Source organism: Mustela putorius, unplaced genomic scaffold (genome assembly GCF_011764305.1).
Source record: "Mustela putorius furo isolate JIRA1106 unplaced genomic scaffold, ASM1176430v1.1 tig00003942_pilon_pilon_pilon, whole genome shotgun sequence".
Taxonomy (NCBI): Eukaryota; Metazoa; Chordata; class Mammalia; order Carnivora; family Mustelidae; genus Mustela; species Mustela putorius.
Genome location: NW_025422087.1, coordinates 11,916,245 through 11,941,145, shown reverse-complemented (window position 1 = coordinate 11,941,145; position 24,901 = coordinate 11,916,245). Strand labels below are relative to the sequence as shown.

At 36.7% G+C, this 24,901-nt stretch overlaps 1 protein-coding gene across 1 annotated transcript in view; it reads left to right on the top strand.

Moving 5' to 3' along the window:
- The window catches only part of TRPC4 (transient receptor potential cation channel subfamily C member 4), a 199,969-nt gene that overhangs the window by 163,447 nt on the left and 11,621 nt on the right, over window positions 1-24,901 (top strand). Inside the window, exons 6-8 of the mRNA XM_004779530.3 lie at window positions 8,295-8,608; window positions 15,967-16,162; window positions 19,365-19,559. Coding sequence (XP_004779587.1) covers window positions 8,295-8,608; window positions 15,967-16,162; window positions 19,365-19,559 — 705 coding nt within the window. The remainder of the gene's footprint in view (window positions 1-8,294; window positions 8,609-15,966; window positions 16,163-19,364; window positions 19,560-24,901) is intronic.

Below are 24,901 nucleotides of genomic sequence, written 5' to 3'. Positions count from 1 at the left end.
TATTACATTTATATGGTGTTTACATATAATACATATACATTTTAATATATAAGAGCTCTGGTATATGATGGGTACAATTATATAAATTAATAAATATTTGTAGTTTTTTTTGTCTTACTTTTATGAATGAGATTTGAATTTTCTTAAAAAGTTCTAAGTTCTTCAAGTGCAACATCAGTTTTAATAGTAAGATGTAAATATTGGCCCTTATTCTACACCAAGGAAAATTCTTTACCCCATGTGATGAAGAAGGGGTAAAGGAGTGAAGAGGAGATGGAAAGTGCACATGAATTACCCCAGATGACAGTGATGTAAATAACATGGAATCTCAAGAAATACAGTTTGTTTATGCACTGTGGTCATAGGATTTCAACTATGATTATAATGGAAAGTGTGGAGTGTCCTTTCTGATGATTAGTTTGTGAGACTAAAACTTGAGTTGCTGGGGAGGAATTTATTGGGTAGTGTTTTCTGGGCTCACTTCTTTCCTCCATCACTTACTAGTTATGTGAACTTGACCTGATTCTCTGCCTCTCTGTGCCTTAGCTATAAAATGAGACTAATCATTTCTATCTTGTGCTGTTGGTAGGAGCAGTAAATGAGGTGACATAATTAAAATGGCTGTTACAGAATAAGCATGCATTATTAATTTTTCTTCTTTTTCTTTTACTTCTATGTCCTCCTCCTTCATATACTATACGCCCATTGGACTTGCCTTTTTAAATGTCTTTATTATGTCCCTTCATTTACTTTATGTTCATTGAAAAAAGTTGGAGCTCTGGATTCACACTCACCTTTACCACGTGAAACCTGTGTGAGTTGGGGCAAGTTATTTAACATCAGCCTCGTATTATTACCTGTTGAATGATGATAACAATCAAAAGAACACTTACTTTGGGAGTCTAATGCCGACTTGTTGACTCACCCTTCCTTACCTTCTTTTATTTATCATTCGATTTTTCATGCTAATTTCTAAGTAATTTATAAGTTAAAATTTCTGGAAAAGGTGCCATATTTGTGTATAAAAATAGACTGCTATAAATAAGACAAAGAGCCATTATATGAATCAATCAGTAAGAATTTCTGAGAGCACACTATAAACCAGGATTTCATCTGTTTTCTAAGAATGCAAAGATGCATGGGATATATCTGCTGCTTCAAGCAATTCACAATCAGGTGGAGGAAAGAGACATGCATATAAGTAAGAACGTTCCCATACAATAAACTCTCCAACATGGCCTGTGGTAGCATCAAGGAAGGAACTAAACTCTACCGGAGGTATCTTCGAAGACAGAGCCAGTGGCCATTGATTGGGCTCATGAATGTGCCTGAGCATTCCAGAGAGAAAGGGCACAATGCACAAAAGAGTCTGAGTATATAAAGAAGGTCAATATCAAAGACAAACGATCCTGTAAATGGGGGCGAGGAGAGGATGGGAAGAACTTTTCACATTCTGCTATAGAATGTGGGATTTACCCTATTAATAAAGAGGGGCATTAATAAGATTTAAGCAGAGAATGAGTCAAATGATACTGAATGCCTGAAGTAGAGAAATGAACACAGGGAAAGCTGCTGGAGGCTGGATTTGAAAACAAAAATTAGGAGGGAAGAGCCACAAGATACGTGGTTTATTAATTATGAAATATGAGGCAGATGGAATCCCATGATGCTGCTTACTGGTAAATAGTTTAACTGTTGTGGTGCAAGCACGAGTACTAAGGAGCTATAACTCAGATCTCTGTGGGATTGTACAGGTTTTACCTCCAGTCTGAAGGTGCATAAATAGGAGTAAAAATCCAACCCCGCATCTTTTCAGCCAAGCCATGGATCCAGACCAAAAAAACCTGTCAGTCCACAAAAAGGAAAACCTTTCAGAAACAGATTTTTCCAAGGGGAGAAACTTTTAGAATAGGTGTGGCAGAAGGGCCACACATGGTTAATTGATTTACCCTTTTGTAATTCTCCACCTAGAGGTGATTTTTAAACACACACACACACACACACACACACACACACACCCCAAAGGGTCCTTCTAAGGCCATGGTTTGAGCTCAGATCAGATCTGATCTGTACTTCCTCTGAGTACCACTTACACCACTTCCTACCTGTGTGATTTGGGGCAAGTTACTTAAACTATACCTCAATTTTCTTATGTGTGAAATGACACTATTAATCAAATCCTATAGAACGTTTGTGAGGATTGCCTTAACAAACATTTAATGTCATAAGTAGAGCTTAATATAAACACTTGGTATTGTCTTTAATTTGAATGTACCATGCAATAACATTATATTGTACAGCCAAAGACAGTACAAAAGTATATGCGACTTCACTATTCTCCTTACACAAAAGACTTTGTTGTGGTTCTTTAAATACCTTGATTCATGGACATCTCACAGCTCGTGATCTGTTAGGTTTTTTGTTTTTTGTGGTTTTTTGTGGGAGTTTTTTTGTGTGGTTTGTGTTTTTTTGTTTTTGTTGTTGCTGTTCTTGTTTTTTTGTCATTTGCTCTTAATTCTTGGAGAAGGTTAGTTGACCATTTCCCATTCTCACTATGTATGAAATACTAGTTAATCCAGAGCTTGTTGATGTTGATGTTTGTGCACTCTTACAGAATGTTACTTTGTCTTCTTTAGGACTAGTTTTCTCCTAAATATTACCCAGTCCTTGTCTATATGTCTAACTTGTCTCTTATACTTATCTTTAGTCATTTGGCAGTAATGATTGAATTCCTATGCCTATTCCAGTCTGTTATATAAATAATATTTTCCAAAAAAAAAAAAACATTATGGATAAGAACATTTATTTTAGGAGTCATGATGGAATTGTTCATAGTGCCATTCTTCGAGATAGTTCTGAATAAATACCTCATTAATCTCTCCTATGCTTATCAGCTAGACTAGAGGCACATATTGTTTCTATTTCACAAATGTAACTGCAACGTACTCTCCAAATTAGGGAATTTTCTAAATATTCTCTAGTTTTATGGCATAGAGCTCTGTAGAGATTTTAAATCCTAATTGTTTAATCTGGTATCATTTATCACAGGAGAAAATCCGATGCCTTCTTATCGTCTTTCCCTACTCCATTATCTAACCAATTTGTGGAAGGGATAAGGTTTTCACCTTAAAAGTCAAACAAACCAGTTTATGTTTTCTGTTTATTCTCACATGACAAAATTTTAATTTTGTATCAGTTTAATTTTTTATGCATGTTTATTGGTTGCCTGAGTTTTATAAATATGCATCAGAGACTATAGAAGATATAAATAACCCAGGGTCATGATTCAGGTCATCTTCCTCTCTTAAACACTTCTGCTAACATATTCCTGACCTGACTCCAGCTTCCTCTTGGAGTCATCACTATCCCCAAACTCTCCATATTCCAGCTACGATAAGATATCACATCTCTACACATGATTCATCTTTTCCAACAACCACGTTTTTGAGTATGTCTATGACTCTTCATCCTCGAGTGCTTTTTGACCTCCTATCATATAAGACACTCTATAAGATGTCTGCTTCCTAAAATGCATCAAACAGAGCTCCCTGCATGGGGCAACTGACAGGTAATCCAAGAGGTTTAGAGGTTTGGAGGTCTGCAATGAGTGAGTGAGTCTCTTAAAAGGAATCTGAGTAGAAATTAAGATTTAGAGTAAAACCATACTATGATATATTTTATTTAAAAACAAATACCTGAAAGAAAGAGGAAGACAAGAATTGATGGTCCTAGGAAGGCTTCGATGTATACAGTAGCTCTTGATCTTTCTCTTTCCTTTCTTAAAATAATTAATTGATTAATTAATTAAATTCAAGCATAATTAACATATTTGATCTTTCTCTTTCAAAGATTATTCTATAACATGCAACTACCAGCTCCAGTCAAGAGGATCCTAGTGTTCACTCCCCGATGGTCAAAGAGTACTTGTCAAGGGAATGATGAGCATTTCTTATTTAATGTCTGTTTTCTTCACTATATATAAGCTCATAAAACATAAACTGTATTTTATTTCCTCACCACTGTGAGCCCTGAAGATGGTTTCTAACATAGAGTAGGCACTCAGCATATATTTAAGAATAATTAACAGCTGAAGAATGAAAATAATTAGAATTTAAACCCATTCTAGACAAAGGGCCTGATATTCATAGGAAGGAACTTTGGTGAGAATGTGAAGTAATTTGGAGAATGAAAAGTACTAAAGGTTTGAGCCAGAGTATTAAGCACCAAATTCAGTACAAATGGTAGGTCAATCTCAAAAAAAGAAGTCAGGACCCAGATTCCAGAGGCTTCATGTGACATGTCGGAAAACTGGAATTTCATCTCAAGAATACTGCGGAGTACTTAAGCAAGATATAAGATGGTCTGACTGACCTTTTTAAAAGATGATTCTGGAAAAAATAGATAATTGTAGAAATGAGGCCCAGGGCAGGGAGAGCAATTAGGAGGCTATTATAATAATTTCTGAGGGAAACAGTGGAGCTTTTTTATTTTTAAGTTTTTATTTATTTATTGTCAGAGAGAGAGCTCACACAAGCAGGGTGGATGGCAGGCAGAGGGAGAAGCAGACCCACCCATCAAGGAAGGAGCCTGACATGGGACTCGATCCCAGGACCCCAGGATCCTGACATGAGCCAAAGGCAGACGCTTAACCGACTAAGCCACCCAGGTGTCCCCATAGGGACATTTCTAGTCAACGAAAATACCAGTGAAGACTCTCAACCACAAATTCTGCTTTGGGTGATTTGTTGCTACTCCCTAAGATCAGGGAGCAGATACGGAGACAGAGTTTGAGGAGGAACAGTCATGAGTTCCAGTTCTGGCCTGTGAGGTTGAGATGCCTGTGAGGTATCTGTGTGGACAAGTCAATGAGGCAGTTGAATATAAAATAAAACTGTAAGGGGAGACATCTGGGCTAGAGTTAGAGGACTGGGCGTCATTAGCTCATAACTGACAGTTGAAACCACTGAAAACCTCCAGGGGAAGTAGACAGAATGATAAGAGAAGAGGCTTGTGAAGCAAGGTCAGTATTTAAGGAGCATGTGAGAAAGACGGACAGGCAAGGGATCCTGAGAAGCAGCTTCATGAATGGCGGGAGGCAAACATGCAGAGATTAAAAAATGAATATAGATTTTGTGAAGAAGTTTTAGGAAACAGAGCCAAAGAGAAATTTTAAATTCAAGTTAAGATTTTAATTCCTAATCATAGAGTTTGGAAACTACATTTAAAGTTGAAGAATTACAGTTTTTCTCTCCAAGTTCAAAGAATGCCGTAGCTTGTAAGAATTTTAAAAATTGCTCTGTAAAACCATGCCTATATTTAAAAACCGAAGTTAAATGTATACGTGAAGGACAGGAGAAAAATTAGAAAGCCAAACTTAAAAGAATGACATCAAGAGATAATTACTAAATGATTATGTCTCTATTGAATCCTGACAGATGATGAGGTTTCTGGATCAGAGAACAAATTATTTACTTACATAACAAGCTTGACATTGGTTCCCCATCCTCCAGTTCCCCACAGGGCAACAGATGAGAGCCCGATGTACCCTCTGCACACAGGGGCTCTTACCACAGGAGGGAGACGAGGAAATCGGAATCTCAGAGCTTGCACAGGGCAGCGGTGTCAGCTGTCCCTCTTCCCCCTGGAGAACGAGAAAGGCCTTCACTTTCTATTAGCAATAATCGCGCCTCGGATAAACCCTTCACTTTCTAAAGTAAACACCGTCTCTCAGGGGAGGCAAAGGTCCCTAGTTTTATTATCCTTCGACTAAGCAGATGGCTCCAGGGGAGATGTTTCCAAATCTCCCAGAAAGTCTCTATATTTAACTTCCCAGGCTTATTTGCCATTCAGACATCTTTTAACAGCCATGCAATGTTTTGCTCAGGAAGCCCTGACCATGCATAAATGTGAACATATTCACAGAGCATTGTTTCCCAACAATTACCAGAAGTGCTAGACTTTGAAGCAGACTTGAGTGACTCTACTGGGGCAGAATCTAGCATCTCGTGATTTACAAAATAGAAAGCCTTCCTCTTGATTTTGCAAGTCCCAGCTGAGACAGTTTGCTAAGAAGGGACCTGAAGTACCACGTCACCCTGTGATGATGGAGTCTATATCCCACTGCGCCCAGTGCCTGCGAGACCGAAAACACGGAACAGCATCTCCAGAAGCCTGGATCATTTCAAAGGGCCCTTAAAGCTTGAACAACATGTAATCTCTGTTCATTTCTGGCCCCATGAACCCCAGATGGAATTTATCCCTTTCTCTTCTCTATTCCCACAGCATTTTGTGTTAATCTCTTTGAGCATTTTTATTATTAGATGTCTCTCCCATCCTCAGTGGACAAAAAGTATTCAATGGAAGAAAATGTTTCTTGGGTACCCATTGCATGCTCCATCGTGTTAAACGCCATAAGGAATTCCGAGTAAATGATCACATCCTTACAAATGCTTACTGTGTCATATTTAGCATAGGGAGAGAGATAGAGAATTACCCATCGATGCAAGGGTGAGGGGAGATGTTCTCTACCTAAACATGTGTCCTTCAAGAGAAGTGAGAAAAAGGTGAAGGTGATTTTAGACTTTGAAGGAAAAGGCGGACTGTATAGGAGGTGACCAAGTGAAGAGAATTAGATAGTGGTTGATACCACAAACCCTCGCCTTGATACTTGTTATAATGAATAAAAAATAATAAGTTTTCAAATGTTTATGCATTTTCAGTGATTAGCTCTTTTATGGTGAAGTTAGCAATGTTCAAGAACAGTTATCAGCATTTAAAAATAGAAAATACCCTCCCCAATGTCCATAATCCCACCCCCTTCTCCCAAACCCCCTCCCCCCAGCAAACCTCAGTTTGTTTTGTGAGATTAAGAGTCACTTATGGTTTGTCTCCCCCCCAATCCCATCTTGTTTCATTTATTCTTCTCGTACCCACTTAAGCCCCCATGTTGCATCACCACTTCCTCATATCAGGGAGATCATATGATAGTTGTCTTTCTCTGCTTGACTTATGGGATAAAAATATATGTTTATAAAATAAAAATTAAAAATAGAAAATAATTTCCCTCTAGCACAAACTTGATTGTTTTAAGTTGTCACTCAAGCAAGACTCTGAGTGTTAAACAAAATCAGAAGCTCGTGATGTATTTTCTCCCCAGGGAGATTAAAAAAAAATACTATCTATTAGTTTCAAGAGAATCAATTAACATTTGTAAAGGTCTTTGGTATAAAATGCAATATAATAGGAATGGAAATATTCTGATATTCTGATGGGACTCATACAGAAGAGCTGTTTGTTCTAACATGATTATTAGGAAAAATAGCCAGTTGTCTGGACATATTTTTTAAGGATGTGTATGAAGAAAAGAATTCAATTTATTGTTTGGTTCCTATACAGGTTTAATCATAGATTCTATAACAGTATTTCAAAGAGCATATTTGATCCTTTTTAAAAAATGATAGAAATTTACCTCAGTAATACAAAGGATGAGTTTCTTTTTGCTCTTTGTGTAGCACAGTGTCAAGATAGTTCGAAGCTGGCATTTTAATTAACTTAGTCTTACTTTTTAAATAATTGCTAGTCGAGCTTTAATAAAATAGCAAATATTTCTCTCAAATCACATACTTTATCTAATTAAGGAATGTTCTAACAAATATCAGATGCTCTACATGTTAAATTAAAATAATTAATAATCCATTGACTTCCAGGATGATTTCCAAGTTGGGTTTTATATGCACTTAAGATATAACAGATACAAAGAAGGCACTGACAGTTATGCCCATACTGGTCATTACTATTCCAGGGCAAGGAACCAGTACTTCCACTCGTTTATATGTAATTTATATCCCACATGCATTCATCTAGATTAGGCAAATGTGTCAAATATAATAAGTAAAACCATTAATAATTTTGTTCAAAATTTAGTAGTTTTCCTTTATAACATAGCTTTCTTTGCTATCATGTTGCTGTCTTTTCCCCATATAAAATCAGCTTTTTATCAATGTAACATTTTCTTTTCTTTTTTTTAAAGTTCAATCGGAAAGGTCAAGATTAGATGTAACTCACATATTAACAATGGCAAGGACAGACCAGGAAGGCCACCTTGATTAAAGCTTATACATTATAAATGTCTTTAATAAACTCTTGTTTTTGTGTAGATGAATATTGCTGCCACCATCATGAAGGACGACAGACCACAGTGCTGCATCTACCTGTAAAAGCATTCAGACCTGAACTTGACATAGTCACATGTATGCGTTTGTTTTATTTTCCCTGTGTTTCTCTTTTTTCTGCAGTACAGTGCACTTAATCCACGAGAATCTTGGGACATGTGGCATCCCACCCTGGTGGCTGAAGCTTTATTTGCCATCGCAAACATCTTCAGTTCCTTGCGCCTGATCTCGCTGTTTACTGCAAATTCTCATCTGGGGCCTCTGCAAATATCTCTGGGAAGAATGCTCCTGGACATTTTGAAGTTTCTATTCATATACTGCCTTGTGTTGCTAGCATTCGCAAACGGCCTAAATCAATTGTATTTCTATTATGAAGAAACAAAAGGGTTAAGCTGTAAAGGCATACGATGTGAAAAGCAGAATAATGCATTTTCAACGTAAGTTGAACAGATGCTTTTATTGGTAACATTGTGCAGAATTCAGAGGGCATTACATTATGAATTTGAACCATGACAAGTGGTTGCAAAGAAAATTGTGCTTAATGCAGAAAATAGAATTAACGTGGCTGTGAATGAATGGATCCTTCTGACATTAAAATACATATATATCCAGAACATTTATTTTAAGTTTTAGTAAAATGGTTTTTTTAAATGACCTCATATAAAGGAAAGCTATATATTCAGTTTTAAAATGAGAAATAAAGAGGAAACCTCTGCCCTACTGACAGTTTACAAGCTCGTTAAACGATAGAATATACATAAGGCCAATCATGTGAGAAAATTCAAGTATTTCTTGAGCTTTCAGTGTTTTCCAGATAGGAAAGTCTCTTTACATGTTCTTTACTCTCTAATCACACACACACACACACACACACACACACACATCCCTAAGGATGGAGAAATAATCCAAAATAGGAACCCCGGGCTAACTTAGGCCACTATAATTATGCACACAAAACTCTGTGCCTTTATATCTGGTGAGTGATAGTCCTCACTCAGTGCCAACCTCTGGTCATTCTCAAGCAGGTTTGCTGACAGCATGGGTCCATGGCCCTATGTCTGATGCTCGCAAAGTCTGCACACCTGCGTCCATTTCCTTCCCACTGTGATCACCAGACAACTGTGATAAACAGTTAATTAGCAGATGAATGAAGAAGTTAGGTCATGTTCCTCTACATAATACCTAAACAATACATGTTCATTTTGTAGGTGACTAAAAAATCAGACTCTATTTATTGGCCATTATAGAATTTCATGTTAAATAAGCAAGTGCAATAATTTCTCAAGTAGGAAAAATCAATTCCTTCATATAAAGTAAGTCACATATGGCTACAGTATTTTTGTTGATTCACTTCTGTATGTTTTATCTTTGATCCTAATATTTAAAACGCCATTTTAAGTAATCCACATCTGCTTCTTTGCACATAGAATTTTAATCTCAGCCTTAGCTGCCTCAGATCCTTCCAGAAATAGATTTGATACAAACCCTGAGTCATAGAGGAAACAAAAGGGCATGCAGCTTCCCCTTGTCTTTTCATCCCTTGCTCTCAGCCAGGAGTTCTCCAGCCTGACCAACTTACTCAGCCTTGTCGTTTTCCTCATGCCCTTTCCGACCCGGGACAGGAGGGATTCGGTGAAACCCCTTGCAGCAACGTCCTTGAGACTAGCATGGCCCTGGATTGTGTCTTAGTGTTGATACCTGAACTTAATCTTTCCCCACTCATTTGTGCTCCTTGATGTGGTCATTTGCTCCTGACAGCTGAGATCCCACCAACCTCAGGCTTCCGACTTACAAACATCCTAAATACTCTGCTGTATGTCTCACTCTCTGTTGTCTGTCTCTTGATTTCTGATGGAGAGCCCCTCTGCTCAGCCCGGTTTTCCCAATTGTCTTGTCACTTTGCACTGCGTGCCCTGATGCAAACGTCTGGCCAACACCCCCCACTCTCGCCCCCCGCATTTTCTAGGTGTGTTGCGTATCCCTCCGCACAACACCTAGAACTGAGTTACCTCCCACATTGTGTTTCATTCAGGGAAGAGTCCTGGTTCCAAGACTCAGCCCCTTCTCAGACATCTGATCATTTGCAGCTAACCCCATCTTCATGTATGATCCCAGAGCTCCCAGGAATCACACTGTTGTTTTACATATTATGGTAAATGTTTACATATTATGAACGAATTTTATTCTCTGTCATTGCTATGGAAGCCTGAGGCAAACTATCTAGTATAAATTGCATTCTAGAAGCAAATGTATTGAATTGCTTGGATCGTGTATTATTTTAGCATGCCTGCCAACGGTCTTCTATTATCATGAAAAGCAACAGATAACTGTGTATCTTAAATATTATAGGCCCAAATCATTCAGCCCAAATTAATCAGGTATTCTACCTGAATTTTTTCCCCAGGTCATGGAATGTAAGTCGGCAAACAACGGATTATTTTATTCAAAAACTAAAAAAAAATATAGCAATAATTCTTGGTATAATTAATATATTAGAATATATAGAATGTCTGAGACAGGCATACCTGTCCCTTGATGACCCTGTTTCAGTATAATGGGTCCAGTCAATGCAAGAGGATGTCTAGCAAAGCCCTCTACAGCTTATTTCTTCGCTTTTGTTGGTCTTTGATTTTCTTTTTATAATTTCTTTTTATTAATTTCTTTTTATAATTTATATTACTCCATAAATTCCAAAGTTTTTTTTTTTGTTTTGGTTTGGATTTTTTTGTTGTTGTTTTTTTGGGTTTTTTTTTTTTTTTTACTATCCACCATCTCAGAGATCTTATTCCATTTGAGGATTGAAAAACATAATACTTCATGTAAGGCACTTAATACAGTGCCTGCTATAGAATATGATAATAAAAAAATTGCTACATCTGTTTATCATTATTAGTAGTGGCAGAACATTATCTCCCACCTATGTCTCCCTGGTGCCTCTTTATTACTCCTTCCATTCAGGGTGCAAACCTAAGCCGAAACTCTGAGCCCTGTGTTTCCTACTAGCTTCCACCCCTGTCACCCGCCTTCCCTACATCCAAACAATCCTGAAAAGAAGCCTGAACAGGATACCTTGTTTTCTTCTTATCCATTCTTCACCCAATTGCAGTTTGGCTGCTGCTTCCATCAGGCCACGAACTCTGCTCTAGAAAATATCTAGAGCCTCCATATCCCCCCTGTCAAGGGATATGTATCTCTTTAAAGCTTATTGAATGTGTCTGCATTGTTTGACCCTTTAACACTTTCACTTTTGAAATCTTGCCCTTCTTTAATTTCAATGTTACTATGTCTTTATATTGTGTCTCTTACTCCTCAAATTTTTCTCACTGTTCTCTGACAATTATATTTCACTTATTGCTTTTAAATAGTGATCGTCTTTGTGACCATCCTCAGACCATATTATAGTATCTCTGTGAAAACTCAAGTGTGCTTATGGATGCAACCCCAGATGTCCTGAGGGACGACTCCTACATTCCTATCACTAGCACAGACCTCTCTCCCTGATACCTGTAAGTCCAGCGGTCTTATGGGTGCCTTTCCATACATCTTTCCTAAAAATTTAAATCCAAGGAAAATTTATCAGTCTCTTTAAAAATTTGTTCTTCCTCCTCCTTAGTGCTCTTTCTTAGTCAGTACTATCACAACGCACCCAGAAATTTAAATCAGAAACTTTTGCTTTATTCTAGATCCTTCCCTCCCCAACCCTTGCACATGCAGTCAATAGTCTATTCTTGCTCTCCGTTATCCTGGCGCCATCTTCCCTTGCTCACCACCCATGCCTAAATCAAAGTTTCCTTACTCCTGGCCTCTGCCTTCTTTTATATGTCTTTCATCTTGTTCCCTGAGTGATCTTTCTGAACTATGATACTCCTCCATTTAAAGTGTCCACATGGTTTCTCATTCTTGACCAGACACTACCAAACTCCTTAGCATGACATACCAGATCTTTCAATGATCTGCTCCTTGTTTCCTTATCTAGCTTCATCTTTCTCTATCCCCCCCCAAAACAGTTTACTCTTCAGCATTTACCAGTCAATCCCCAAATATGCCATATCCTTCTCTCACCCCAGAACGTCTTTTCCACACGGCAAAATTGCCTTCTGCCTTTTCCAGGATGTCTTCCTGATCCCCTCCTGACTGTTGTGAGCTCCCAGTGGACAGAGCCCAGGCTGTGTTTTCTGTGTCTCTCTTTCGATTTCCCCACCAGAGAATAGACACTTTTTTCCCTACTCTTTTCATGCTTCCAGGTTGTTTTCTCTTTAATGTGGGAAGAACTGCATGATACCAAAGAAAACAAAAAATAGTTGATTTGGGAATATTTGTCAGCTTTTCAAAATTCACGGTTTGGTATGTTTTTTTTTTATTTTCCTTCTAATTAAATATTTACATTTGAGCTTCCTAAAAAAAAAAAAAAAGAAAGGAAGGAAAAAAAAAAGAAAACCAAATATTCAGTCACTTCCATTATTCTACATACAATTTTAAATTAGTATTCTCTGGTTAAGGGACTCTTGTGAAGAGAGGGGCATGGGCTTTATGACAGATGTTGGCTCATTAAGAAAATTCCTTTTATGTTTATTGAAGGTATATTCCTCTAAATTGGAACTGGCCAACTGAAAGCATACTTCTTTTGTTTTAATTGCATTATTCCCTATAAACCAAGAATAAAATAGCCAGATGTGTCTTATATTAATTTATGTCTCCTCATCATTTCCATTTCAAGGGGTGGGGGAAACCTCAACTGTGGATATATTACCTTTTTACTTGTTCTGTTGATCTAGTTATAAGTATTTAACTGGGAAGCAAGCTAATATTTTAAAGTAGCAACTGAGAAATATCTTTAAGAAGCAAGAGACAAAAATGTTATCTTTAGGAAGATAATGCTATAGAATTAAACCATAGAAATTGTCAGGTTCTAGTCAAGTAGAACTTTATGCTAAGAATCATTTAATTAAGTGTGGTTTTATCCTCAGAACCACTCTGTCCTTATCTCACCAAAGAATTGGGAAAATAGTTGTCACATAAAGGTAGTCTGAGATGCACTGCAGCTAATGACCTTTCAATCTATGTGCAGTCTTGCTGTCGATAGTTTTGGGAATCACTAATGGTGGAAGCATTTCTAGAAGCAGTAGCTTTAAAATGTCAACTTAGATTGCTTTTTAAATTCCTTATAATTAAATAACAATTAACATAAAAATATGAATAAGAAACACTAAGGTCTTAATTAATATAATAGTAAATATATTTTGGTTAAGTGGAACTATTCTCACATCTCACTTTTGATTCATTTCACTGAAGAAAAAAGAAAAGAAAAGGAAAATAAAAATGAATCCAGAATTGGTCACAAGATGTCACCTTATTTTGAATGTTCTCTTTTTCAAATTCTAATTAAAAACCTAAATAAATTTTTTGATGACGGGTTTGCTAATATTCTCTAATAATTAGTAGTTCTTTTTTAGACAGAGGCAAATCAGTAATATTCAACCATAGCAATCAATTTATTCTACATCACACTTTTTTTTAATTTTAATTTTAATTTTTTTTTACATCACACTTTTTATTTGAACATTCAAAAAAGCAACTGGTAAGGGATTTATGTGGCATTTTATATAATTTATTATAGCACTTACATTATGTAACTTCCAGCTCTCTCTCTCTGAACTGCTATTGATACCAGGGGAAAATCAGCTGAATTATATTTGTATACTCATGGTAAGAACTCATACCATTTAGGAAGAAAGAAAAAAATTATTTTACATTGAATCCAAATGACAGTGTCATTAATTTTAGAAATTGTCCTCAAAGTTACTAAAAATAAAAAACTTATGGCCTGATCAAATTTACTTATTTCCTGAGAAAGTTTTCAAAGAATAACTTAGAGTAACCTTTGCCTAGGGCCAAGGAATTAGATTAAACTTTCCCTGATAGTGTTAGAATCTGACATCTGGGTTGGCCTTTAAGAATACATGATCAGCGCCTCACATGATGCACATACTTGCTGGCAAAACAAAGGCTTATTGAAGTTGATCAGATCAGCCCCCTTATCATTTTATGATAACTTGCTCCGCTGTTGAATAGGTATAGCAAAATAAATCAATAAATAGTTACATATTTTATAATTAAAATTTAATTAAACAATTAAAAATGTGAAACTGTTTACTTTTTTTTTAAAGCAATAAACTCAAGAAGAGAAGTCCTGAATGCCAATTAAGAGATCATTAGATTCTCCTAGTTATACAGACCAGAAATTCATGGAAGGTTTCAAGGAACAGGAGTTTGGTCTAAGAATCATGCACAAGATTATAGCATTTTGATCCTCTGAGCAAGGATTGATCTTAGCAGGGGCAGAATCTAGAGCAAGGCCTGGCTTCAGGAAGAGTAGGAGATGACATAAGTCTGGACTCTAAGATCGTTTACTCTGAGAACCAATGTTAATCTGAGTCATCTATTCCAAGTCTATTTTCTTCAGTGTTTTCTTACTTATTACCTGACTTATTTCTCTTCAGTTCTCCCTTCCTTCATTTGTGCTGTCTCAAAAACTTTTGGCTTCTCATAATTCCAGTGTCCCTGACTCTCTATCATAACTCCTGTCATTTTGGCTCCTTTGGGCAACTTCCTCATTCTCTTGGTATTTCTAAGGTAAATTTATATAGAAAGGAAATCTGATAGTGTGGGTTCATCTTTTTCTTATCAATCCATGCCATTAACCGCCGGCCTCATATGGATTGGCTTTCCTTGGGTCACTTGACTTCTGAAATCCTACCTCCTTAGTCATCATGACTGATATGAGAATAGTTTTTGTTTTTGTTTTTATAAAATAATGTGATTAAAGTTTTATTTTAACCATTTGTCAAAGAGTGTAAAAATTCTTTATCATTTGGTTACATTACACTAAGCTGATGGTCCTGCTGAAACAAACCATTCTTCATTTAGGTTCAGAGACTCTTTATCTTATTTTGTTTCCTGGAGTAAGTTAAGGAAACTTTACTTTCAATAAAACACCAGAGTTCATTCATTGGCAGGAATGAATTAAGTGTTCCCTGAAATAGGAAGAATAGCAAATTTTGTTACCTGAGCATTCTGACATCTGCCGTCTTACAGGATTAACTATGTACAACTTTAATTGTAATTGTGGAAATCCACAACGATAACATAATTTTTAGTCCTTCTACAACCAAGAAGCAAAACCACGTGAATGCACTGACATCTTTCAAAGACTAAGTTTGAGGATGTATCATTGATTAGCTATCAATGCCCTATAACACTGGTTAGCAAGCTTTCTGTGAAAAGGATAGTAAATATTTTAGACTATGTAGGCCCAATGTTCTCTGTTGCAACTACTCACCTCTGCTATTTTAGCACAAAAGAAACCACAGACAATGCATCAATAAATGATTGTGGCTGTGTTTCAATAAAACTTTACTTATAGACATTGAAATGTGAATTTATAAAATATTCACATGTCATAAAATAGCTCTTTTCCCCAACCGTTTGGAAAGCAAAAACCATTTTTACCTCAGGAGCCAGGCAAAAACGGGCTATGGGTCAAATTTCCTCCTCTAAGAAACTAAATAGCTTTCGAGGTTCTTAGGAAAATGAAGTACACTATTTGGGCTATATGATGAAAATAATTTTTTTAACTCTTTTTATTAAGTTTAATTTTGTAATTTTAATACCTTTTATTAGGTTTAATTTTTAAATTAAGTAAATATATGTAATAGGAATCAATTTTATTTTTATAACCTATTGTATAATAGTTCTATTAATATAGCTATTAGTGTCCTTTTCTCTTTTTTTCCAGATTATTTGAGACACTCCAGTCCTTGTTTTGGTCAATATTTGGGCTGATCAACTTATATGTGACCAATGTCAAAGCACAGCATGAATTCACTGAGTTTGTGGGTGCCACCATGTTTGGAACATACAATGTCATCTCTCTGGTTGTCCTACTCAACATGTTAATAGCTATGATGAATAACTCTTACCAACTCATTGCTGTAAGTTGATTAATTTTATTTTATTTATTTTTTTTTAATTTTTTATTTTTTATAAACATGTATTTTTATCCCCAGGGGTACAGGTCTGTGAATCACCAGGTTTACACACTTCACAGCACTCACCAAAGCACATACCCTCCCCAATGTCCATAATCCCACCCCCTTCTCCCAAACCCCCTCCCCCCAGCAACCCTCAGTTTGTTTTGTGAGATTAAGAGTCACTTATGGTTTGTCTCCCTCCCAATCCCATCTTGTTTCATTAATTCTTCTCCTACCCACTTAAGCCCCCATGTTGCATCACCACTTCCTCATATCAGGGAGATCATATATTTCCCCATAGAATGTGTTGTTTCTAGCCATACTCTATCCTATTTATCATAGAAAACAGTCTCTAATAGGCTACTGAGAAGACAGAACAGAATTATAATATGAATGGTTAATTTGAAGTTTCTAAACAGTATTGTACCATATTTGGTTACATACTAACTTAGTTTTGCCAGATTATGAAAGATTATAAAATAGATGGAATCTATCTTTACAGGCAGTCATTGGTGATGGCAAGCACTGGGGGAGGGATGAGTTATGAACAAGTGGCTTATCTCTATGCAGCACCCTGTGCACTCTGCATTGTCTCCGACCATTGAACCTGAGTCTAGGTATAACAAAACTCCTGCCAGCCTGGCAAGATAGAAAAGCTAGCCTTGAGGGGAGTCTGAGGAAAAATTGCACAGTATTTTCAATTTCTTAAATCCAGAAAAAGCAATGTAGGAGTAACCTTGAATTCTACAACGGGGTATACAGTACCATATACACTTATTTGAAACGCTAGAATCCAAACAAGTTAGTTAATTTATTCATTCATTCAATAAATTCTTATTGAGAACTTCTGTTGCCAAGTACTACTCTAGGAACTAGAAATACAGCAATGAATAAGAAAGGTAACGCCCTTTGTCTCCTTGAACTTCCCAGGAGTCAATGGCCATTAGCAATAGCAACTGAACAAACCCATACTGGAATAAAATATATTTAGGTCTTTTGTATTTATACCTGAGATAAGTAGCATTTTATAAGCATAATTCATAACCACAATTATCTCTTTAAATAGCTACAATTATATTGCATCTTTGTGTCTATTGCTAAATTGCTGAAATGTTATTAGTTATTTTGAGAAGCAGCATTCTGCATCTTACTTCAACTATCTTTATGGGGGCAAGATGCCTGTCACAGATGAAAAACTGCATAGAACACAAGAATAGATGATTTTTATCTACTTATTCACAAACTAAGTATTTACATAGTATATACCAGGGTCCTAGGATTTGCAGGTGAATATAATGAATTTGTGGAGCTTCATTTAAGCAACTTGTAAGTATGGATTTCTTAAGATAGTCTCTATGTAATTGCTTCCGAAGTTCTGTATTTCTCTGGTCAACACATTTGCAAAACATGGATTCTATTTTCCAGACCACCCTTCCAAAATATTAGAAAGTCTCTAATTATCAAGCTACATATAAAGAAACTATATATACAATTTGGATCCTATAGAACATCAAATGTATTGATTTCATCAAGAAGAGAACATCAAGAATAGTATGACTTTTTTTTTTTTTTTTGGTTCTTTATGGGATATATTATTCTAGGTGACTTCCTAAAGAGGTGAGAATGATCTTCAAATCTCTTTTTGTTTAGCTCAAACTCTAAAACTACTTGAGAGAAGAACAGGCACTGAGAACCTGAGATGGGTGTACCTCTCAGCATCATGGGCATGATGGCTCCTTGGAGCATGAACATGCCAACTCTGATTTGCACCTGGGTAACAGATGGTGGTTTGGGGCATCATCAGCATAGAACATTTCATTTTCAGTTTTTTTTTGCTATAGATTTTGTTATAGACCCTCTCAGAATTCCAAATCATAAACAAAGGAAGAGTCTGCTTTGTGATAGCCATAAGAGAACATAATGAGGTCAGGATAATCCTTAATTTGTGCCTCCAGGAGAATCGGAAGGAACAGAATCTACTCACAGGCCAACATTTTAATCAAAGTGACAGCCTTTTTATGACCTTAAGCCAATTCTACTGACTCCGATTCTCCATGACAACAGCAAACAATAAATACCTTTTTTCATTACTGCAGAATCTATAAGCTTGTTTAGAAAGAAAGCTAGGGAAGGTGGGAGAAATAAAGGAGAGGAAGTGGGGAGAATGGTGAGGGCGGGCAGATTGGAGCTTCTCTGCTTCTGTCTATTGATCGGTCAATCCCATCAAACATTTGCTAAGCAACAATGAGGGCCACACATTTTCTAGATATGCTCTTTCTGTTGAAAGCACAATCTGTCCAGTGTCTAGACAAAACATCTCTATTGCTCAGAGTAAAAATGTATACACAACACAGATATTCATTAGCACATAGCCATTTAGAAATACTTGAGGGAAGCACAGTCTAAGTTTATGTTTCTACTCTAAAATCTGAGTTCTTCTTTCTAATATTAATGGGTTAAAATGAGCTATTTTGAAATCCTAAAATGTATCCTAAAATCCTTAAATGTAAAATGAAATCCTAGAACATACATTTTAGGCAGGCACCAATCACACTCCTATCTGGTACCATTTGGACAAGCTTATATCAGGGTTTAATGCTGTGTCAGAGGCCTTACTCTTCATTTGTTAGAGGAACTTCTATCTGAATTTGTGCCTCTTGCCTAAAGGCGGACAGGAATTCTTCACACAGAAACATATCAACTAAGACTTTTCTTAGAAACACTAGAAGGCTAAGCCATGAGCATCGATGCAGGTGGCAGTTACCTAGACAGGGATTCTAGGCCTTGGGTAAGACAGAAAGGCCTGTTTATGGCCAGAATCTAGTGCAGCTGAGCTAATTAATGTAAGCCTACAGTGCAGGAAAGGAAAATTTATCTTCAAGTCATAACTGATCACTGCAGTCTCTTTAACACGGAATTCTTTTAGATGTCTGTTTCATGGAAGAAGGAAGGATAAAACCTGACAAGAGCGCTGACTCTTTACCAGGGTAAACCATCATCGGAAATGTTTAGATGACTATCACTGGGAGTCAGCTTTGATTTTATAAGCAATTTAATTAATGTTCCAAGAGCTGCTCCAAGTCAAGTTATAAGCTCTCTGTGAGGTTTATATCACCTTAATAATTAAGAAACCTGTCAGCTGTTGTCATATTCTCCCGTTCAGGACCATGCAGATATAGAATGGAAATTCGCTAGAACAAAGCTTTGGATGAGTTATTTTGAAGAAGGTGGTACTCTGCCTACTCCCTTCAATGTCATCCCGAGCCCCAAGTCTCTCTGGTACCTGATCAAATGGATATGGACACACCTGTGCAAGAAAAAGATGAGGAGAAAGCCTGAAAGTTTTGGAACAATAGGGGTAAGAACACAGCATGTTAGTATTACTTTTTTTCTTAATTGTGTATTTGAATATATTTGTGTTTCTTGTTGGATATTTTTGCATTTTTAGCCTTTTTGTTTTTCCTCATTGTTTTTAGTGACCATCTATCACACAGCTACCCTAAGACATGGCTTCCTACAGTGAAGGCCATCAGTGTTATTTGAATAGGAGCCCCACCTGACACAGGCCTCTCCTGGACCCATGAGTGATGGAGGGGGAACTAACACCTTACCTCTCAGTACCCTGATTTCTAGCCTGTTTCAGAACTGCAACCTTAGGGTATTTGTGGCATTACTTACTCATTGCCTACTACTCTCTCTGGATTGTAAGGGAAGGGGGCTGTGTCAGTCATTTTATATTCTTAGTGCCTAACATAGGCTCCTACCAGCGTATAATGTTTGACAAAAATTTCTCAACTAAAGGATTAAATGGATATTATAACTTGAAAATGTTGTATCATGTTCAAGTACAGTGATTTCAGAATATGTCAAATTGTTCAACATTTTGCTTCTACTCCCAGTCATTTTAAATACCAAGAGGTTGTATTTTTAAAAAATGTTAGGACCCCTCAGAGCCACGCTCCTGTTATACCATAAGATTAAACTTCCTTTGGAAATTTTTTTCATGCTGGAAACCAAGAGTTCAAGCTATTCCATCAGAAGAGACATGGACTTAGGACTTTGTTCCAGCCAAACCACTGACGTGGGACAAGTTATTCTTCATTCTTCCCTACTTAATTTACTATTTTCTAAAGTTCTCACAGTAACCCTTTGAAAATTCACACTCTGACATTCACTAGTCATTTTGACTTGCTCAGGGAAAGTATTTTGTAAGTATTCTAATATACCGTTATATTAGAATCACCAAGTAATACTAGTGACATACTGAAGTTTTTAAATTTGTTTTTAATTTTATTTAATATGGTTTTTGACTGCTTGCTATGCCCTAAGTGATCCTTCTCACTCATTAACCTCATTGGCTACGAGGCATTATTATCAGTATCAAATGGGGCTTTCTCTACGGACAGTGGTATTGATTTTGCTGTCTTGTCAGTAACATTTCAAATTCTAAAGTGAAATTGATTGGCAAGAGCGTATAACAAATAGAGAGGTGGTTAGGAGATACAGTTATATTCTTGCGTACAAATTCTTACCTCATGAACTTGGAGGACTAAAGTTTGGGCATATATCTGATCTTAGAAACCAAAGTTAAATTATGATGAAGATTTAGCCTGTAATCCTTATACTAATTAATAGATTTTACCACTAACTTTAGAAAAGAGTGAAATTATTTTCCTCCAATGTTTGATTTCTATTAAAAAATAAGTCTGGATTATTTTAAAAGGGTTGTAAAATAAATATAATGACTTTGGTTTAATAAGCAATTGTTGCATGTGTTCCACATGCCAGCCAGGCACTGAGGGATGGGAGTAGGTACAAAGGCATACTTTCCATCCTTGAGGACATCATTTCTCATACAGGAGATACAAATATGAGGACATATTACTTAGTACATGTCATATAATATTTTAGCATTATAATATTGTTACACGCAAGATGTATGACAACAGTGTAAGCAATAATTATTGTTTTCCTTGAGATAAACAGAAAAAAGATTTCAGAGAAGCCAAACTCTGCTTACTCTCTTCCACATTAAAATATAGTTCTCCTTTTTCACATCTTACTCTTAAATCCGTAATAATTTTATTTAATCAATCTCTGAAAAGACATCAGTGGCTAGTACAGTTCTATGCTATCTCTCATTGGAGTTATTTTGATTCCAAAAGAATTTCTGGGCCCCAAAATAAAGGTGGTACACAAAAGAAATTTGTCTGTAATGATTTAATTTTAGGCAATAAGAGAGGTTTTAAGGTTTTAAGATGCCACAAAACTTGTAACCAAGATATGAGGCCCTGATCTAATATTTTAGAAGATCCATCTGTGCTACCACGAAATAATAGAAAACCACTCAAGAACTTGACTTCCAAGTTCCCCCACACAACCTCCAGAATCCTCCCACTGTTGACGCATTGTTAGGAATATGTTACCATCACTTCTTAGATGCAAAGAAGGGCTTAACATTCATTTGGGATTTCCTATTAAAGCAGTGATTCACACCTTTCAGAGGGGACACAAGTTAAGAAGCTTTCTTTTCTATACATTTCTTTTCTATCCAAATTTCTTTTTAAGTCTCTTTGAATATTTTGATCCAAGCTGATGCACAGAAAAAGAATTCCCAATTAACTGAGTGACCTCAAGCCATTCCTCTTTCCTTAGCCATGTATATCTTATTAACCTTTTGTAATGGATATTTTTATGCTTTGGGAATTTATGACAAACTAAATAAATATTGTGAGTCATGTCTCTGTTCCCTATCTTCGTCCCACTCTCAATCTTGGCACTTCTTCACCATACTAAGGGTTTGGGCAAGCACCAGCCTAATCAAACTCAATCCTATAAATTGACTTTTTGTCTAGACTGCATTTCCAGAATAGGAAGGACATAATATTTTGGTTTGCATACTTGTAGTTGAGTTTTATACATTTAGATTTTAGATGGAAAAAATAACATGTATTATTTATAAAGAAAAATACAAGATAAAGAAAAGTAAATTAAGGAGGTTGGGTAATATATCAATAGAAGAGTTAAATGAAAAAATAATGTCAAAAAGTAATTGGTTTTGCTGTGAATTCATTTCAATTTGATTGATCCTCTTGGCAGTTCATTGGTGTAGACAAACAAAGACAAGGAGATATACACATTTCCATTAATTAAAAGATGACTTTGAAGTACCAATGACAGTCACTGTACTGTCCTTCTAAGCTTCGAATAACACATTACACTTCAAAGGGACCTTAGAAATCATTTAACTCAACTATTTCCTCTCAAAGAGAGTGTATTTACCTTGCCTAGTGTTTCAGGATCCCTTGGTGACAGTGCATGGGAGAGACCTGGGTCTTTTGTTCCCCAAACCAGTGTGTTTTCCATCACTCTCCTGATTCCTGAAAAATCTAATAACAATGCAAGGATACCTTCCACGTTGTGTATTCGTCCTTTCATTTTTCTCAATAGCTTTTGCAGATCCTGCCATTGTCCTCAGCTGCTCTCAGATTCCTGTATCTCAAAGCCCTTGTTTCACAGGCTGGCTTACCTTCTGTTTGCTTCTCAACTAGTTTATATTTAGGCCACATTTGTGATGCAGAAATTTGAAGCTAAGCTGGAGGTAGAGTTCATGCACTCTTTGAGGCAGCTCATTCCCTGCACAAGACCAGGCAGACCAAGGCTCTTCAGGGTGGCTGCACTGGCCACTCTCCAGAAGCCCATCATTGGTGATCTTATCTGGCTATTTATGGCTTCCGGGTAATATTGATACAGCTAGCCCTGAAAACTCATTAACTTTTTTTTTTTTAACTTCAGACTTCGTTTTAGGGGTGATTGGGAGTTCCAGATAAATTAACCTTTCATTTGGAATGCTTTACGGGGAAAACATAAATGAAGCAGAAATGCTTTATTGAACAAAACCTTTGTTGTAGGAAGCAAACTCATTATTGAGAAATGGCTTGTCCCTGGGAAATTATGAACATCCCACCAAATGGGCAGCCTAGTGAGAGGTCAGTAAAATAAGAAACATGTTGTAGCTTTTGATTTTTAATATTACTACTTGTCTAATTTTTAGCTTAACACCATTTTATCAGCAAATACCTTTCTCCATATTATAACACTCATTCTTAGACTTTAACACGTGCTAGAAATTATCAGGAATTTCTATTTTAACAAGCATTTCCTTGTAACTTTAATTAGAAACTCCTGCTAAAGAAACCACTGGTATCTAGCACAGCTTTTTAAATGAAAACAAAATCAACATTTGCACTTGTTGCTTAAGAGGCCCAGATTATTTTAAGTAAAAATATATTAATGCCAAAATGTTTAATTGATATGAAACATTTCAATGCCATAGACCAGTTTTCTAAAATAGAATGTTTAAGGTATAGATCCATATGCTGAACTAAAAAATGTGAGGTCTTTGGACAAAATGATAACAAATGATTTTAACTTCCTTAGATTCATATTTTCCACTTTCTGATTTTCTCCTGAGCACAGGATAGGGAGGAAAACATGAAACACCATGTCTTAGGGTCATTTAGCATCACTCAGCTCTGGGACCTCAGATGGAACACCCATGTCTGACCAGTTGCCACAGACAAACACTCAGTTAAGCCACTGCCAGAGAATTAGAAACAGTGAATGGATTAACACCAGCCAGCATCACCAGAGGAACATTCTAATGGTACATGCTTTTCAGACTGTATTTTTAGTGCTATTTTATCAAAATGCATTGTTCCTTAATCTTCATGGCTTCCAGTAGGTCTAACAACAAATCTTATGGATACAATAGTATTCATCCATGAATATGTCCCAACCCCTAATTTACGTCTGTAAAATTTGCTGGCTGGGGCTTTAATTAAGTTTACTTTCCTAAGAAGGGATGTGGAAGAATGCATTGCGTGATGTTCTTGATGTTTCAAGAGCGAAACCCTGAATATTTGTCTTGACAAGGCAATGTTCAAGCATTTTATAACATTTGTTTTTATATGCTTAAAAAGTGCGCTTCTAGAAAACAATACATAGCTCTACCTGTAAATGAGCCAAATTGCAGTTTTCAAAAAGGGATCGCATCTTGGAACGGCCCCTTGCCTTTTTCCTCATTTTTAAAAGGAGAAGAGCACAGCAAGCTGCAGCCCCTAAGGGATTACCCAAGCAAAGCGAAGGATAAAAGGCATAATTCATGGGCTCAAAATCAGTGATAGACCAAAACCCGAGAGGAAATGAGAGAGCCACGCACTGACGATTGACTGCAGGGAACCAGCTCGGGAAAGGGGAAAATGTGCCCAACACTCCACGTGGTGGACCTGCAGACAGTGGGAGATAAAGAGCGAAACATGTCACAGCCGATTCCCCAGATCCCTTTCTTTCCCAGTAGCAAAACCTGTGATGCTCTAAGGCCGCATGACACTTCTATGGAAATGTGGAGTTCCCTTGCAGCAGCAGAAGTTCCTTTGGTCTTTTCCTTTATCATTAGTTCTGTGATCCACACACATGCGGCCTTTACCTTGTCCCCAAAAATCAAAGGAACCTGCAAAATCTGAGGTACACCGATGTGGCACACACGTGTGCCTTGGGCGCCTGAGCACAAGCCATCCTGCCAAGTAACATTCTGCACACACTGCTAGATTTCAGACATAATTTGCAAAGAAAACTGCTAACTTAAAATGCACATCTTTCTCCAAAATATTACATTATTATTTTTTAACACAAATTGGT